The sequence below is a fragment of the Rhinopithecus bieti genome, unplaced genomic scaffold, assembly GCF_001698545.2.
Source record: "Rhinopithecus bieti isolate Rb0 unplaced genomic scaffold, ASM169854v2 scaffold_980, whole genome shotgun sequence".
In the NCBI taxonomy this organism is placed as follows: Eukaryota; Metazoa; Chordata; class Mammalia; order Primates; family Cercopithecidae; genus Rhinopithecus; species Rhinopithecus bieti.
In genome coordinates, this window is record NW_016803338.1 from 249,255 (window position 1) to 268,222 (window position 18,968).

Here is an 18,968-nt window from a genome sequence, read left to right on the forward strand (position 1 = left end):
AAGGGAAAATATGTTTTGATAGGATTGATTTTAACAAAGACAACCTGCTTGGCTATCTCTACATTCTTGGTTACAGAATTATGATGAAGGACTAGTGTGTGGTTTTTGAAGCATTTAATTACAGTGTCTAAATGCCAAGACATTAAACACTTAAGAGTTTTGCCCTCAGTACTTTTGGAATCGGTCCAAGCAGCATGCCTTTATCAGGAGTGTTGTGTTAAGGAAGAGAAGACAGAACTGATTCCACTGCAGAGAGAAAAATCCATTGTGTTCCTTTCTGTTTTGTGCCTGACATCTTTCTGTGAGATTGAAGAGGCCCAGCTTTTGTGAGTCGGTAGTATCTAGGCTGCGCATACGATGTAAGAATTTGAAAATTCTGATTGCACTATATAACTTCTTTGCCATAACAAATACTTACGCATTTTAAAGTTCAATTTTGCTTTTGAAACTTTTAACAAGGGTTGCTGGGTTTTGTGGAGTTTTTTTTGTTTTTTGTTTTCTGTTTTTTTTTTCTGTTTGGAAAGATAACATTTGTTCTTTATGGAAAATTGGCGAAACACTGAAAAGAAAACAGATCAGCCATAATCCTTACCCAGAGATAACTACTATTAACATTTTAATATATATCCTTCCAGGCTGTCTTCAATATAGATATTTATAGATATGCTCACACTTTAAAAAGCAAAATTGGGATCTATGCTGTTTTATTATATAACATGCATTCACAGATGTATATGCTGGTATTTCATTCAACAAGGACTTTTTTATGTTCTTAGTGGGGCTGTGGTAGAAATAGCAGCAAAGTGGAAAGAGCTCATTACTGGACTCTTAAATCATCTGAGTTTTTTCTAATGACCTTGTGAGATGAGCGTTATTATCATCTCATCATCTCCATACTAAAATCCCAGCTTTGCCACTAATAACTTTCTTCGCGGTCTTGAACATGCCACATAATTACTCTCAGAGAAGATTCCTCATACAGGAAAGTAAGATCATTAAACTAGATAACTTCTTAAGGTTCAGCTTTAAATTTTTATGTTGTAACAGATGGAAGCATTTATAGGAAATATATTTTCATTTCTCCTCACTAAAACATTTTTTTCTAAACATTTCTTTACTGTGTTACTGTGTCCTTCATTTTTTTATTCCCCTTTCATCATATATGACTTGTGGTTCACAGTTGTTTTTTATATCCTTAACTTACTAGTCTTACTCCAAGTTAAATCTGCCACTTCATCTTTAACTCTGGTCAGTCATGTCATGTGGTTTTTAAACTAGTTGTATAAAAACTGGTTTTAACTGAGTCTATAGGATGCCTGATTTTTGCTTTGGGTGTTAACCCTAGATTGGTGATTTTAATTCCTGGCTCCACGTCATTTTCAACACCTGGGAATCTTCTATATACTACCAGCTCCATAGGGCTCCCTGAAATCAATTAAATCAGAATCTGGAGTTAAGAGTCATTGCTTTATACTACATTCACGTTTACAACCATTGTCTGGTTTTCTGTAATTAGTTTAGAGCATGGATATATTGATTTTATATTTTTCCCCTAATTTTGTTATTGAGACCAGAAGTAGAGGAGACCATTCACTGTAAGTATTTGCCTTAATTATTTAATCCTTTGTTCCCGCTATGCTACCAAATTATACTGTGTGTATTCCTTAGGCCCAAAAGTCTGTTTCCCTTATCACTGTGGTTAAATCATTGTGTTAGTTTCTCTATTTGTAAATATAAATTCTTTTGGAGTACAAATGTTTATTTCTAGGTTTTAAGAAAAATTTTTATATTTTCAGTTTAAATCCTTTTTAGTTATCTCCTCATTACCATCAAGCCAGCACTTTGTTTTACTTTTAACTAGGAATAAGGCTGTTATTAATAATTAAGCTATAGGTAGTTCCCAGATTCATTTTAATCAGTGGTGCTAGGGAGAAAATAAAAAGCTCAAATAAAAGTAAAACATATCTAATGATATCCCTTCATACTCAGTCTTTTGGATATCCTAAAGTGTTAAGATGGGACTATGGAACTACGAATTACTGCCAACTCAGAGAATTTGAAGTCAGGATCATTTCATACCTATCAGTTCTGTTTAGGAGTAGTAATTATAAACAGTTATATGATACTTAGCAGTTTACCGAATAATTTATTGCTCAGTAGATACCATATTTGATCTTCTTAATAACCTCATGAGATGTGTTATCACCTCCATATTTATTATCTGAATCTCAGAAGGCTTAAATGACTTGTTCCAGCTCACTAAAATTTATGAATTCAGCTTTTCTACTCCAAAGCCCCTGTCCTTTTCACACTTCAAGGCAAACTAGTTGTAATAAAAGCAGTCTAAGTCAAACACAGATTTATGTTCTGCAGTAACATATCATGTTCAAGGTCAAAAGAGCCCTCTTTTGTTATGCATTATTAACTTTAAGATACTGTTTAGTGTGACTGGAATCATTGGAGTCGTATTTGCCCTTCTCTTTTGTATATTGACAATTCCTGAATTTGTGAAGTGTAGAAATACAGGGCTTGAATTATACAACTAATAATGTAGCATACAATTTATTTTATAGCTGAGACCTGGATGGGAGAAATATTTTTATACAGATAAAGGGTTTTTAATTAAGCTTAAAGGAATAATGGTTCATAACAGAACCAGAAAAGTCCTACAAGTCCTGTTCCTTGTTTACATTAGCTCACATGGTAGATGATCATAGATGGTTAAGATAATCACAGCAGAATTCCAATTAAATTCCTTTATAACAGCATAACCCCTCACTAATACCCCTTAGTAACTTTAATTTAGATTAGACTGTAAATCTATCAGTAACAATCCGTTCTGCCAGCCATCATTCTCATAAGTGAGTGTCCCAAACTTCCTGTCTTACCAGGGAAGTAGGAGATAGTCAAGATGTGACTGCCTTATGATCATTTGATACTTTCTTAATTATTGTATGATATGCACTTTGTAATGATTGGACTATTTCTTGAGTGTCTAATACATGAAACATTTCTTTTTTTCACGTATATTTTATTCTCCTGAATGACTTTTGTAAAACCTGAGGTTTTGTTGTTGTTATCTCTCAATTCTTATTAATATTTAAATTTTTCCATTATTGCTAAAGCCTATAAATAGTTGTTTTTAACTATATTAGTTCTAGGCACAGACAGGGTGGAGCAGATGACCAAAACTTACAATGACATCGACATGGTTACACATCTCCTGGCAGAGGTAGGAATATCTTTTCTTTCTCCAGTACAAAAAGGTAAAACTTGAGGATCAAATTTGCACATCAAATGGAAAATGTTATATGTGCTCTGGGTTGTTTTGTATAAGGTCATTACTACTGGAACAACTGATATTTCAAAGTAGAATGTTTCCTGAAGTTTATTATTGTGATGATGCTATAGAGGATTTATAGTTAATTATTTATTTAATGGTGTTGGCTGGCCCCCCCTTCCTAGAAAAGCATTAATCTTTAAAAAAAATAATCATTTTAAAATAACCCCTGCTGTTACTTACCCTACAACAGAGCTGCTCATTCAGAAAGCAGTATCATTATCATTGCAAATCAATACCTACGGTTTGGAACATCTCCCCTTTTTACTTTTAGTTTGGGCTATGATTTGAGCTCACTTTGTCAATGGCATTTCTGATATATAGTGTATCTCCTCTAGTTGGCAATCAGTAGAGGTCTCCCTTTGTACCTGTTTCAGTTGATCTTATGGAAGACAGTCTTTCTCTAACATATCCTTCTCCCCTCTCCCCTCAGCTCTCCAGAATGATTTCTATGTATGCCGCTTAGTGTATATTTAAAATGAGCCTTAAAAATGTGGAGATAATCCCTCCATTTTCATATGCCTATGGAGAGAAAGGATAGAAGCCTAATTTTATTTATATAATAATTACTGTAAGTAGATCACATACAAGGCAGTGAGATGTATAATGACAGTTTTCTCTCCTACAGAATACAACAGAATACAATCTTCACTACCACACAGATGGAATTCCTATGCCCTTGCCAAGTATCACTATCTGTCCAGAAATAATAACTCTGGGTGGAAGCCTATTGCTTGATTTTTCTACAGACTTCCCTGCATCATTACCACCAGCTTCTTTAGACTTCTTTCTTCTCTATACTCTAGGCAGAATCCTGTGGCCTCAAAATTTCCAGTCTTTTACCTCCTATTTTATTTCATATCATCATTCTTGAACCAGTTGGCAACAGAGCTCTTGGCTGCACTTTCCTCTAAGCTGCTGAATGCACATAGCTTTGCCCTAAGTGGAACTTTTTTTTTACATACCCACCTGATCCGTATCTTAAATACCTAATTCTGTATCATTACCATGCTTGATACACAATTGCATTCAACAAATATTTGTTGAGCTTTTACTGTACAGACCCCATCATTTTTAAAGACTATGTTCATTTTCCAATTCCCAAAAATTGTAAGTTTAAAGTTTGGGTTGCTAGACTCTTAATTTACTAGGATGATCAATAAATCTCACCTGATATCAAGAAAAGGGATGTCCTCTTTCATTTAGAACAGTGATGGTCATCCATTTGACCAGCGTTTAAAGCACTACCTGTGTGCCAGAGCCTGTGTTTATTTGTGGTATCTGGGCATTAAAATGAATCTTGATCCTTTTTAGAACATTGCTTTTGACTTTACCAAAACTGACCACAGCATTTCTGAACTGACATGTAATTTTGTTTATACTCAAAGAAAAAGTGTATTTGGTATTTTAACAGAGGGATCGTGATCTGGAACTCGCTGCTCGAATTGGACAAGCTCTCTTAAAGCGGAACCATGTCTTATCTGAGCAGAATGAATCCCTGGAGGAGCAATTGGGACAAGCCTTTGATCAAGTAAGCCTTTGATCAGATATCTGCAGCATGAAATAGTTAGTTTTATGCAGTTGAAAATTTATTTTCCTAGGTGTCCCTGAAATGGTGGCAATAGATAAATAACACCAGTACTTGTTGAGTTTGTCGATGTCCATTAAACTAATCAGTAGAGAAATTAAATGTTAATTGTACAGAGGAGAACTCACGTGACTACCTTGGTCAACTAAAAGTCTATATTAAGTATCTCATACCTGTGGCACCCTGCTTAGATATTAAAATTATCCATACCCTTTTGTGTAGACTTTGTGTGTGATCTTATCTGAAATTTATTTTTAAAAAATAGTTACCCAAATATCTTGGCATCTTTATTCAAAAAAACCAAACAAAGGAAGAAAGTAAAAAGAAACTTTGAAAATATATTTATTCCATAGCAATAAACATCTGTAGTAAGAACTGATTTATTATTAACTTGAATGGTTACATTTCAAATTTTCTGTAACTTGTTATTTTTATCTGGTTTCATTTGCATTTTATGAATGCATTATGGATTGTAACATTCGAGCCTTTAGGTTGAAACTATTTGTTCCTAGAACTAAAATCAGTACTCCTAGGAAGACATGCACAGTGATATACATTTTAAAATTACAAGCCCTTATGATAAGAATTTGAAGTAGGGATCTGTTCTGATACTTTGAAGGTTTTTCAGTTTTGTCGTGTTTTCAACTATGACTGTATTATTATCTTAGGTGAATTTTTCTCCTATATTCCTATCATATATACAATATGAAAATTGGCTTTTCTTCTCACCTAGGGTAGAAAAAAAGCTGTACTGTTGAATTAATGCTCTAAAATTGTAACTTAGGAGGTATCTGGGGTTTGTTATTCTCTTTTTAGTACTTGTTGCATTAGTCAGTAAAACCTATCAGCTGATTTTGTGATTTTGTTTTATGATGAAAAATAATTGTTCCATGAATTAGAAGCTATATTGCTGTAAATAATGCAAAATAAAGAACATGAAAATCAAGCATTTTATGTGGACAGGTTAATCAACTGCAGCATGAGCTATCCAAGAAAGATGAGTTACTTCGAATTGTCTCCATTGCTTCTGAAGAAAGTGAAACTGATTCCAGCTGTTCTACACCTCTTCGGTTCAATGAGTCCTTTAGCTTATCTCAAGGGTTGCTGCAGTTGGAAATGCTGCAAGAAAAGCTCAAGGAACTGGAAGAAGAGAATATGGCTCTTCGATCCAAGGTACGTTCAACCTAATTCCCATTTTCTTTTACTTTAAAGGCTATAAAGTTCACGTCCAGATACTATTGAGGTGAAATATGGCACAAGTAAGGATTTGCTATTGGCACTCCAATTAGAGAGTCGTGGACAAGGAGCTGTATTTGCCTTGCCTTCCATTGTTCTTATAGCCCACTGAAAAGTGGTTAGTAGCAGGTTAACAGTACAATAGTGAAAGTCACAGGATAGAAAATGTATCTTGTGGAGTTTACACAAGTAACTAAGTAGTTACAACTGTGATAAGAGCTATGTCAGAAAATTACAAGATTCTGTGAACTTGTATAGTATGGGCATTGAGGAAGTCCTACTTAAGGATCATTTTAGCCAAGGCCAGGGATTAGCCAGGTGGAGATGTATGAACAGGTTGTTGGGTTTTTTCCTTTGTAAGTGATGAAATTTAGTCTTCAAATGAGAATTAAAGGTTTTTGTAGTTATTTCTGTAAAATCACTGGAAGGTATTGTCACATACTGATTTTTTTTCTTGAAGGCTTGTCACATAAAGACAGAAACTGTTACCTATGAAGAAAAGGAACAACAACTTGTCAGCGACTGTGTTAAAGAACTTCGTGAGTATTAACACACTCTCTTTTGTACCTTTTGGACAATTCTTTGGTAGGGTATCTCCACCTCAGAAGTTAGATCACTGGTTTCAGTAGAAGCATCTCAAGAAACAATTTTAGGCTGGGCGCGGTGGCTCAAGCCTGTAATCCCAGCACTTTGGGAGGCCGAGACGGGCGGATCACAAGGTCAGGAGATCGAGACCATCCTGGCAAACACAGTGAAACCCCATCTCTACTAAAATACAAAAAACTAGCCAGGCGAGGTGGCGGGCGCCTGTAGTCCCAGCTACTTGGGAGGCTGAGGCAGGAGAATGGCGGGAACCCGGGAGGCAGAGCTTGCAGTGAGCTGAGATCCGGCCACTGCACTCCAGCCTGGGCGACAGAGCAAGACTCCGCCTCCAAAAAAGAAACAATTTTAAATGGTTACTGAAAATCTTGGAATGTCACATTGCGCCTACAACCCTAAATAAGATACCATATATATTTTTAAGAAATACATTTATTTCAAATTGCAATTATCATTACAGACCTATGTTTCATAAGTAAGTTATAGCATGTTAGAGTGAAAGGAACCAAAGCTCTTACATTGTTGACGAGGAAATAGTCCTATAGAGGAAGATGATTTGCCAAAGTCAGAAAACTGATAAGTGGCAGAGCCAGAGCTTAAATGATGGCATAAAACCTATCAATCAATGAGTATAAAGTGCCAGTTATGTTTCTTTAAAGGAGTATGTTTTAGTTTGAGGTAATGTTAACTAATTTTTTAAAACATCAGTTGGAAAAAGATTGGCTTCACTGGAGAAAGATATTTAATTTCTCCGTAAATACAACAGTCATCCCTTACCTGCAGTTTTACTTCTCATCGTTTCCATTAACCATGGCCCGGACTGCAGTCTGAAAATATTAAATCAAACATTCCAGAAATAAACAATGCATGAGTTTTAAATCGCGAGCCATTCTGAGTAGCATGATGAAGTGTTGTGCCATCCTACTCCATACTTCCCGGGATATGAATCATCCATTTGTCCAACATCTCCACGCAGTATCTCCTACCTGCTTGTCAGTCACTTAGTAACCATCTCTTAGTAGCCGTCAGTTACCAGGTCAATTATCGCAATATTGCAGTGCTTGTGTTCAGGTAACCCTTATTATACTTAGTAATGGCCCCAAAGGGTGCTGGAATATTGTTATAATTGTTTTATTATAGTTATTAACCTCTTACTGTGCCTAATTTATAAATTAAGCTTTATCATAGTTATTTTATTTCTAGGAAAACACATAATATATATAGTATAGAGTTCAGTACTATCTGTGGTTTCAGGTATCCACTGCAGGTCCTGGAATGTATCCCCCACAGATAAGAGGGGACTACTGTATATAGCCTTTTACATTGAAAGCAATGATATGATAATATCACATCAATTCATTTGGGCTATGGGCTTCAAAATGTGATATCTTAGAATAGCAGAATATTAGAGAACCAGAAGGAATGTAAATTGAATTTTCTCCTCCACCATGAATCCACTACCCACCTTTTACACCTTAAAATACAGGAAATGACTTGCCCAAGAGCTCTCAGATCCAGATCTCCTGCCTCTATATTGCCATCCTTTGAAATGTTAGAGGCTGTCTGTCAATTTTAAAATAGCTTTATATGACACTGAGAAGTAGCTTTTCTGCTTGTATTTACATATCAAATTTTTCATATGAAATAGAGAGTGAATAAATTACTAGTGGAATTTTAAAGGCTCTATTCTATGTGCATGTAAGAAGGCCAGGCTATAATAATTGCTCTAGAGGCTTTACTCAGTTTGCCACATATCCCTGAAAGGGATATGCCAGAAAGTCTGTCTCCTACAGAAGCATTTCCATAGCTTTATCACATTCTGTTATAGATTGTGACTGTTCCATTCTGGAAATGTTCCTTTGTTAGATTTGTTAAGATTAATGTTCATTGCTTGTGGGATTTTATGTCCTAAAGAGTTCCCAAAGAAATGAATGAGATTATCTCTTTGCACTTGCTCTCCTTTCGGCCTTCTTTCCTCCATAAAGAAAAAGATTGAGCAAATATCGTTTTCATAAAGAAAAGGACTGAAGCAAAACCTTTAGCCTGCTTGCCTTTATAAGGCATCTCTCTTTTTAGCTTCACTGACTCCTATTCGATTCCCAGCATTAGCCTATTTCAGAAGAACCTTTATTTTTCTCTATTGGTGTCTCTGGCTTTTTTTTTTTTTCTTTTTTTAATGTTAAAGAAAAATCTGTTCACAACAGTCCAGTGCTTGTTATAAAACAAAACTGCTTCTCTGTATTTATATTAATTAAAAAAAATTTTTTTTTGCTTCCAAGGTGAAACAAATGCTCAGATGTCCAGAATGACTGAAGAATTGTCAGGGAAGAGTGATGAGCTGATTCGATACCAAGAAGAGATTTCCTCTCTTTTGTCACAGATTGTAGACCTTCAGCATAAACTTAAAGAAGTAGGTTTATTCATTCATTCAACAGATATTTGTTAAGCACTGACATAGTATCTTGCACCATGCTAAGTGCCACATATAATAAGCAAAATAAACATGGTCCCTGCCCTTTTAAAATGCCCTGATTGCTGTTTTAATCATCTTTACGTCATATAATATATCATGAATAAGTACTTTCAAGTCACTATTTCTCTTTGTAAAATGGGGTTAGCGCTTCCTCAGAAAGTGATATAAATTATTGACTCATGCCCATTGTCCTCTGAACACCTTCATAGGCTTTGTATTTGAATGCCCATCTTATTTAGCTTTTGAAAAGTTAGCTTTTTATAGGCTTTAAAATGATACCCCAGAGAGAAATTCTTCACATCTTTATAAGAAAGAAAATAGCTATATTTGGCCAGGTGCGGTGGCTCACGCCTGTAATCCTAGCACTTTGAGAGGCCGAGGCGGGCGGATCACAAGGTCAGGAGATCGAGACCATCCTGGTGAACACGGTGAAACCCCGTCTCTACTAAAAATACAAAAAAATTAGCCGGGCGTGGTGGCGGGCATCTGTAGTCCCAGCTTCTTGGGAGGCTGAGGCAGGACAATGGCGTGAACCTGGGAGGCAGCGGAGCTTGCAGTGAGCCGAGATCACGCCACTGCACTCCAGCCTAGGTGACAGAGAGAGACTCCGTCTCAAAAAAAAAGAAAATAACTATATTTTACTTGGAAAGGCTTCACATGTCTTTTTTAATGTGTTGTTAGCATGTGATTGAGAAGGAAGAACTAAAACTTCACCTGCAAGCTTCCAAAGATGCCCAACGACAACTGACAATGGAGGTAATTAAATCTTTATCTTGTATAATTCAGGAGGGGAAAGAATGACTAGTTTCTTTCATCTTCATGAATAAGAATTATTAAAGGGGAATTACCAAATTTAAAAAGCAACAGCAAAAGGTTAAGATGAAATTATGAGATCTAAGACGTAAAACATTTTGGCTGGGTGCGGTGGCTCACGCCTGTAATCCCAGCACTTTGGGAGGCCAAGGTCAGTGGATCACTTGAGGTCAGGAGTTCAAGACCAGCCTGGCCAACATGGTGAAACCCTGTTGCTACTAAAAATACAAAAATCAGCTGGGCATGGTGGCAGGCCTCTGTAATCTCAGCTACCCAGGAGGCTGAGGCAGGAGAATCCTGGAACCTGGGAGGTAGATATTGCAGTGGAACAAAGCAAGACTTCATCTTAATAAATAAATAAATAAAGCATAATGTGGCAACATTCTTCTTGATTAATAGGGAAAACTTCAACTTTATAAGATTCTTTAGGAATATATCACTCTTTTGCCTGTCGACCTAAACTAGCTCAACAGTTTTTAAAATAAGATAATTTCTAGTAGTAAATCTTTTTGTAGGTATGTCAGGAGAAGTAGCAAAAAAACTCTTACTTCTATCTACATAAAATTTTATGTATTAAATATAACTTAGTGATTCTTTAGCATGCATTAGTATCACCTGGGGCCAGGCACAGTAGCTCATGCCTGTAATCCCAGCACTTTGGGAGGCCAAGGTGGGAGGATGGCTTGAGCCCAGGAATTTGAGACCAGCCTGTCCAACATAAGGAAACCTTGTCTCTACAAAAAAATAAAAAAATTAGCTAGGTGTAGTGGTGCATGCCTGTGGTCCATGCTATTTGAGAGACTGAGGTGGAAGGATCGCTTAAGCCCAGAAGATTGAGGCTGCAGTGAGCCATAATCATACCACTGCCCTCAACCCTGGATAGCAGAGTGATACCTTGTAGAAGGGAAGGGGAGAGAATCACCTGGGAGAGCAACTTTTAAATGGCGATTTCCAGGCACCATCCCAAGAGCTTCTACTTCAAGTGGTCTGGTGTGAGAGCCTAGAATCTGCATTTTTTAGTAAGCATCTTCAACCCTGGTGATTCTGATGAGCTGGGGCATATACTGCACTTGAAGAAATTTTACAGTTAAAATATACTCTGAAAATTATGTACTCTTTTATCAGATATGTATGTCTAGTTGTAAAGAAGATTCTGAAACAAGGGTCGAAAACTACTTGTTTAGGAGTATTGAGCACCCTGACATTGTATATAATACTTTGTAGACTCTTGATCTTGTCACTTACAGACTTCAGAGTGATTTTTTTAAAAAGATTATATTATACTAAACCTAACTTGACTGTAGCTGTTATACTTCCTCTGTTAAGGGTATGAAGCATTCAATATTAAATTGACAGTTCTGGTAGTCTAGCTACGTTTCAGACTTTCAGGAAGTCACATTCATGTGTAATTTTGGCCAAGACACCCCTCCCTAATTCTGGTAGCTCAAAATATATATACTCTTATTGCTTAGTTTGTTTTAGTCTTTGTATTGAAATTATATTCATAAAGTTAGCTAGCCCTCTGGATAAAATTAATACTTATCCCAAAAGGTTTTGGGGGTTTTTTCCCTAATGTTGTTTTGGGAAGACAATAAAGTACACTACCATCCTTTCTTTTAGCTGCACGAGTTACAAGACAGGAATATGGAGTGTCTAGGAATGTTACATGAATCCCAAGAAGAAATAAAGGAACTTCGTAGTAGATCTGGCCCTGCTGCTCATCTCTACTTCTCCCAAACATATGGAGCTTTTACTGGGGTAAGCGACTGAGAAAGATGCTACGTATTTAATGACATTTATTTAAGATTAGTTTGTCCTAAAAGTGATACGGTTTATGATGGCATAAAGCATCTTGAGAAGAGATTATATGGTTTGTCCTTGTTTCTGGACTCCAATTATTGATTTAGGTCCTAGTTTGTATATTGACATCTTCCTTAATACTCTTATTTATTCTAACTGGTGACTTTCCAGATATATTGTATCAATAATACGTAAGATGAGTCCTAACGAAATTCAGTTTAGGGCTGTGTACCATAGAACTAGTTAAACTTGGGTCATCCTACCCTATGCCCACGACCTGCCACTTACTTAAATGGTGCTTTGAATATCTAAAACCTCTTTCAATAAATCTTGAGTCTCCTGATTTTTTTTTTTTTTTGAGTTGGAATCTCACTCTGTCACCCAGACTGGAGTGCAGTGGCGTGATCCTGGCTCACTGCAAGCTCCACCTCCCAGGTTCACGCCATTCTCCTGCCTCAGCCTCCTGAGTAGCTGGGACTACAGGCACCCGCCACCATGCCCAGCTATTTTTGTATTTTAGTAGAGATGGGGTTTCACCGTGTTAGCCAGGATGGTCTCGATCTCCTGACCTCGTGATCCTCCCGCCTTGGCCTCCTAAAGTGCTGGGATTACAGGCGTGAGCCGCCATGCCGGGCTGTCTCCTGATATTTTTAACTTGTTAGAATCTAGGCTTCATGAGAACAAGATTCATTTTTGTTTAATTCATTTATAAGCGGTATTTTTTGGATTAAGAATATTAATAAAAACTTCTGAGTTTATGTTAGAATTTGTAATGTTGGTTCAAAGAGTTATTTTAACAATCTGAATCTTCTGTGCAATCCTGTGAATTTTTTCAAAAGACTGAAACTATAAATTTTAGTAGATTTTCTAAAAAATAGGGAGGCATAATTTTGTTTTTTACGTTTGAAATAATTTTAAAGTTAGAATAAAGTTCCAAGAATAGTATAAAGAATTTTTATATATCCCTCACATCTATTCTTCAGCTTTTAACATGTTACTGCTTTTGCCGTATCATTCAATGTCTTTCTCTTTCTTTTCCCACTGGGCTATTTTAACAGTAAGTTGCTGATATACCCTATTACCCCATAGTACTTAAGTGTGTGTTTACTAAAAACAAGGACATTTGGACACTCTTAAGGACACTGTCCTACATAAACACACTACAACCATCAGCTTCAGGAAGTTGGTGTTTATACAGTATTATCATCTAATCCACAGAGCCCATTCAAATTTTTCCAGTTGTCTCACTAATGTCCTTTAAAGGATACATTGAATTTTGTTGTTTCCATCTGGGACAGTTCTTCTGTCTTTATTTCTCTTTCATGGCCTTTGTAGGATGTCCTCAGTTTAGGATTGTCTGATGCACCCTCATGATTAGATTCCGGTAATGCGTTCTTGGCAGAAATAATGCCATATTCTCAGAGCATGGTTTCAAGAGGTGCATAAAAAATATTTTTTAATAGCCCATTAAATTAACACTACTAATTCACCATGTATTGATGAAAATTGGCAGATACTACCCCAACCAAGTGATCAAAGTAAACATTTTATGAGAGATAATTGGAGACTAAGTATCCTATTCCTCATCAAACTATTACCCACTAGTTTTAGCACCCATTGATGGTTCTTATCTAACAGTTATTGCAGTGATGACTGCCAAACGGTGATTTTCAAATTTCATCATTTTTCAACATTTATTAATTGGCATTTTTCTTTTGTAAGTTAGTGCATTTCTGTTCCATTTATTTGTTCATTTGTTCACTTAGGTATGTCATGGACTTATGGATTTCTATTTTATTCAATAGATTATAAGCTATGATTATTATTATCTATTTTGATATTCAGATTGTCCTAGATACGGTCAGTAGGGTCTCCTTTAAGCTCATCTTGTACTTTTGTCCCAGCCCTGGAATCAGCCATTTCTCCAAAGAGCTCTGGTTGCTTTTATTAAAGAATGGTATTTTGAATCCAAGATCTGGGTGCTAGGTGTGCCCATTGATTGCCACTAGAGTATTGTGGCTTCTAGGCCCTCTCAACAGATAGAACTAGGAAATATATGTATTTCATACCTATACCTATACTATATATATATATGTTTTCATCCATATGTGTATATATAAAATCATGAGTTCACACCATTGCCTCCAATTCCACTCATCCTCAGCTTAGCCCCACTGAGCATGTCACTCATATTAGTTGAATCCTCATCCCTGCCCAGGGGAAGAGGAAGCTTGCTTATTTTTTTAAATGATTTTTTAATATTATAAAACCTATATATGTTTATTACAGAAAAGTTGGAAATTACAGAAAAGCAAAAAGGAATTGTTAAATCCCATTAAATCCCACCCTCCACAGAATCACTGTCAACACTGGATTTAGTCCTCATCCCTGACCAGGGGAAGAGGAAGCTTGCTTGTTTTTTTAAGTTATTTTTTAATATTATAAAAACTATACATGTTTAATATTATAAAAGCTATACATGTTTTGTTGGTTTTTTTGTTTTGTTTTGTTTTTTGAGACGGAGTCTCACTCTGTCGCCCAGACTGGAGTGCAGTGGTGCCATCTCGACTCACTGCAAGCTCTGCCTACCGGTTCACGCCATTCTCCTGCCTCAGCCTCCTGAGTAGCTGGGACTACAAGCGCCCACCACCACGCCTGGCTAATTTTTTCTTTTTTTTTTCTGTATTTTTAGTAGAGATGGGGTTTCACCGTGTTAGCCAGGATGGTCTCGATCTCCTGACCTCATGATCCGCCTGCCTCAGCCTCCCAAAGTGCTGGGATTACAGGCATGAGCCACCATGCCCAGCCAGCTATACATGTTTATTATAGAAAAGCTAGAAATTACAGAAAAGCAAAAAGAAATTGTTAAATACCATTAAATCCCACCCTCCACAGAATCACTGTCAACACTGGGTTTACAGCCTTTCAGACTTTTTGTTTTTGAGTGCCTGCACATATATTTTCTATTTATCATATTAGCTTTTTCCACTACTTTCCTATTTGAAAAAATTATGAAAAGGTAGTTGGGTCTTATTTAAAAGTTATATTTCCAGAATGTCTTTTTTCCCCTGAATGTTAGCCTTGACTATTTCCTTGTATTTTATTATAACACCAAAGTATAGGGTTGTAGAGACGGTTCATTTAAGGGCAACAATCACTTTAGAAATCTCAAACTCTTTTTCTTAGGAATCTTTGGCAGCTGAAATTGAGGGGACTATGCGTAAAAGCTGAGTTTGGATGAGGAATCTTCTCTCTTTAAACAAAAGTAAGTACAGATCACATGTGTTGTTACTCAGTTATTGGAATAGAAATTAAAAAGAAGCCACAATCCAAAATGGTAAGCATTATGAGATTCAGTAGTAATTTGCTTACTGTTCAGTGTTTTCCTCACAGTGTCCTCATTTGTGAGAGAGTTGTCTTGTTTGAAAGCTTCTTTTCTTCTTTTTTTTTTTTTTTTTATTATACTTTAAGTTCTAGGGTACATGTGCGCAACATGCAGGTTTGTTACATATGTATATATGTGCCATGTTGGTGTGCTGCACCCATTAACTGGTCATTTACATTAGGTATATCTCCTAATGTTATCCCTCCCCTTCCCCACCCCACGACAGGCCCTGGTGTGTGATGTTCCCCTTCCTGTGTCCATGTGTTCTCATTGTTCCGTTCCCAGCTATGAGTGAGAACATGCAGGGTTTGGTTTTTTGTCCTTGCGATCGTTTCCTCAGAATGATGGTTTCCAGCTTCATCCATGTCCCTACAAAGGACATGAGCTCATCCTTGTTTGTGGCTGCATAGTATTCCATGGTGTGTATGTGCCACATTTTCTTAATCCAGTCTATCACTGATGGACATTTGGGTTGGTTCCAAGTCTTTGCTATTGTGAATAGTGCCACAATAAACATACATGTGCATGTGTCTTTATAGCAGCATGATTTATAATCCTTTGGGTATATACCCAGTAATGGGATGGCTGGGTCAATTGGTATTTCTAGTTCTAGATCCTTGAGGAGTCGCCACATTGTCTTCCACAATGTTTGAACTAGTTTGCAGTCCCACCAGCAGTGTAAAAGTGTTCCTATTTCTCCACATCCTCTCCAGCACCTGTTGTTTCCTGACTTTTTAATGATCGCCATTCTAACTGGTGTGAGATGGTGTCTCATTGTGGTTTTGATTTGCATTTCTCTGCACAGCAGAGAAGCTACCATCAGAGTGAACAGGCCACCTACAGAATGGGAGAAAATTTTTGCAATCTACTCATCTGACAAAGGGCTAATATCCAGAATCTACAAAGAACTCAAACAAATTTACAAGAAAAAAACAACTCCATCAAAAAGTGGGCGAAGGATATGAACAGACACTTCTCAAAAGAGACATTTATGCAGCCGAAAGCTTATTTTCTGATGATTTCTCCTGAACTATAGAAACTCCTCAGGGTGGCTTTATTTCTGATGGACCGCACATCCATGCCTCTTCTCTGGATGCTTTAGTGGCTAGCAGTGATAATAATGAACACTTCCTTTTTTGACAGAGCCCAACAGAAGCGGGTGTTTGATACCGTCAGGATTGCCAATGACACACGGGGCCGCTCTATCTCGTTCCCAGCTCTGTTACCCATTCCAGGCTCCAACCGTTCAAGTGTCATCATGACAGCAAAACCTTTTGAGTCTGGTCTTCAGCAAACAGAGGACAAATCACTCCTGAACCAGGGGAGCAGCTCAGAGGAAGTTGCAGGGTAGGAATCCGATGATAATAGTGATTCTGCATTTCTTTTCACATTGCCTCACCAGATTCACATATGCACATTCCAGCATTACTCTACTGTCCCAGGAAGGTTCTGGAACTGTCAGTTTTCCTTCACTTATGATGCCTTGTATTATTATTTGTGGGACAGATCATGCCAAAGTCAAATTTTTTTGATCTATTTGGTCACTAGCATGAATACATCGGATGACACCTTCTCATAATCCATGCTCATAATCTCAACCATTTTGGTGATTTTCAGGATAAATGTAAGTTTGAATACATCTTGAGGACCATCAAGGTGCTGTCGATTTTCTGTTTATTTAAACTTAGATTTTTTTTTCCATTCTTTTTATTAATATGTTGAATTCTATATAGCTAGATGGTAAACAACTTTACTGAAAAGTGAGCTGAAAGCTTTGAAAGATAGATGTTTGGCACCAAAGGGAAATGTTTCCTAACATGGGAATTCATCACACTAGGTTTCAGTTGCATTGCCTGGTCTGTTCTGGGCAGTGTTCTGCACCCACAGTAGCTTTGTGTCCTACTGCCTCACTGTTACACAATTATCTTAGGAGAAGATCTGAAACACATTTATGTGGATTTATACCCAAGTAGCCCAGAGTACCCACAACTCAGCTTGCCACTCTTCCATTTGATATTAATTATAAGATAGCTTCCAGTTTCAAAAGTGTTGAAGTGAAAAAATGGGCATCAGAGAACTATAAAAATGCAGTGTTATGTACAAATTTTGTTGTTTTCTTTTAAACGTTCTGCAGTGTTGATGGGTGATTCTGTGGCCCAAAGAAAATTTTTTTCATATTTTAATATTTTTTAAATTGTTATGTTTTGTATGCCTTAGTTTAATGGGTAGCATTTTTTTCCTTCTTTATGATACATAAAATAATGGTACCTCTTGCAATCCATGATACAGATTCAGCAAAATACGATATTTACTTTTGTGACCACCTAATAAGAATTTATAGATGGTTGAATGTGTAGTTTCATAAATTAAATGAAATAGAAAATTCAGAAAGCACAGAATATCAATAAAGTATTATCTTGCCTTTCAAGTCATTTGAAATGTTCTGTAAAAATGATGTATAGTGTTGTTGGTGATTTTGGTTTGTTGTTATTACTTCTATATTCCAGGTTTCTAGGAAAATACCATGTTTTTAAGATCAGTCTCTTGAATGCTCTCCATTATAGAAAGGAGAGGTCTGGGTCGTGCTGATGATCCTCAAGATCTAATCAGTGAACGCGATTTTCCTATAGGAGCTCCCAGAAGATGGGCCAACCAGGACCCTCTGGAGACAGTGATTTGGCTACAGCACTGCATCGCCTTAACTTGCGTCGACAGAACTATTTAAGTGAGAAGCAGTTCTTCGCTGAAGAATGGCAGCGGAAGATCCAGGTTCTGGCTGACCAGAAGGAAGGGGTTAGTGGCTGTGTCACCCCGACAGACAGCCTTGTCTCTCTCTGCACCAACCAGTCAGAGATCACAGACCTCAGCAGTGCCAGTTGCCTTCGAGGTTTTATGCCAGAAAAATTACAAATTGTCAAGCCCCTTGAAGGTAATAAATCTGTAAGCGCCCTTACTAAGCCACGTGACTTACTGGAAGTTCCTTTCCCTGGAATTGAGATTTGTGTCTTAATTTTAGGAGTATTATATGCAGATGATCTTTTTTTATCCCATAACCTTGCTGTTTGGGTGGCAAGACTTTGTAGTACTTTGTGGAAAATTAATAAACGAAGAGAGTTGCAGTCTCTGAATCATCAGCCAGCAGTTCTCTTCTACTGATGTTTTTTAATGTAAACCTGAGCAGGGAGGAGGAGTAATCTTTTTCTGTCCTTTGCTAAGGAATATCATTGACAGCAGTTTCCATGGTTAGATGAATAAGATACGATAAATGATAATGATCTAGAGATAATAATTCATCTCCACCTTCCTTTTCAAAAGAGTTTTTTACCCAAAAGTATAATTGACTTAGACGTGTGTGTGCCTGTATTTTTCCTTTTTTCAGTTCAGTTTCTATTCTCTCCTAAGAAAGAACTTGAATTCAAAATAAATTCCTTTGTTTTCTGGAATAATGACAATCATTGAATGATTCTCTTATATTATCCTAAAAAGAGTTCTGCATTAAATAAAATTTTGAGTATGTAACCTATAAAGACCCCTCAAACTCAAAGATTTTATAACTTAGTTGTATTCATTAATGATCAGTGCAGATATTTGCTGGACTTGCCATTATTTTATTATTATTATTATTATTATACTTTAAGTTCTAGGGTACATGTGCATAACGTGCAGGTTTGTTACATATGTATACTTGTGCCATGTTGGTGTGCTGCACCCATCAACTCGTCAGCACCCATCA

At 36.8% G+C, this 18,968-nt stretch overlaps 1 protein-coding gene across 1 annotated transcript in view; it reads left to right on the forward strand.

Moving 5' to 3' along the window:
* The window catches only part of TRAK2 (trafficking kinesin protein 2), an 86,258-nt gene that overhangs the window by 54,973 nt on the left and 12,317 nt on the right, over window positions 1-18,968 (forward strand). Inside the window, 11 exon segments of the mRNA XM_017875659.1 lie at window positions 3,156-3,232; window positions 4,755-4,871; window positions 5,892-6,101; window positions 6,625-6,703; window positions 9,044-9,174; window positions 9,919-9,993; window positions 11,671-11,808; window positions 15,037-15,070; window positions 15,073-15,115; window positions 16,379-16,582; window positions 17,866-18,164. Of these exon segments, the coding sequence (XP_017731148.1) occupies window positions 3,156-3,232; window positions 4,755-4,871; window positions 5,892-6,101; window positions 6,625-6,703; window positions 9,044-9,174; window positions 9,919-9,993; window positions 11,671-11,808; window positions 15,037-15,070; window positions 15,073-15,115; window positions 16,379-16,582; window positions 17,866-18,164 (1,407 nt within the window).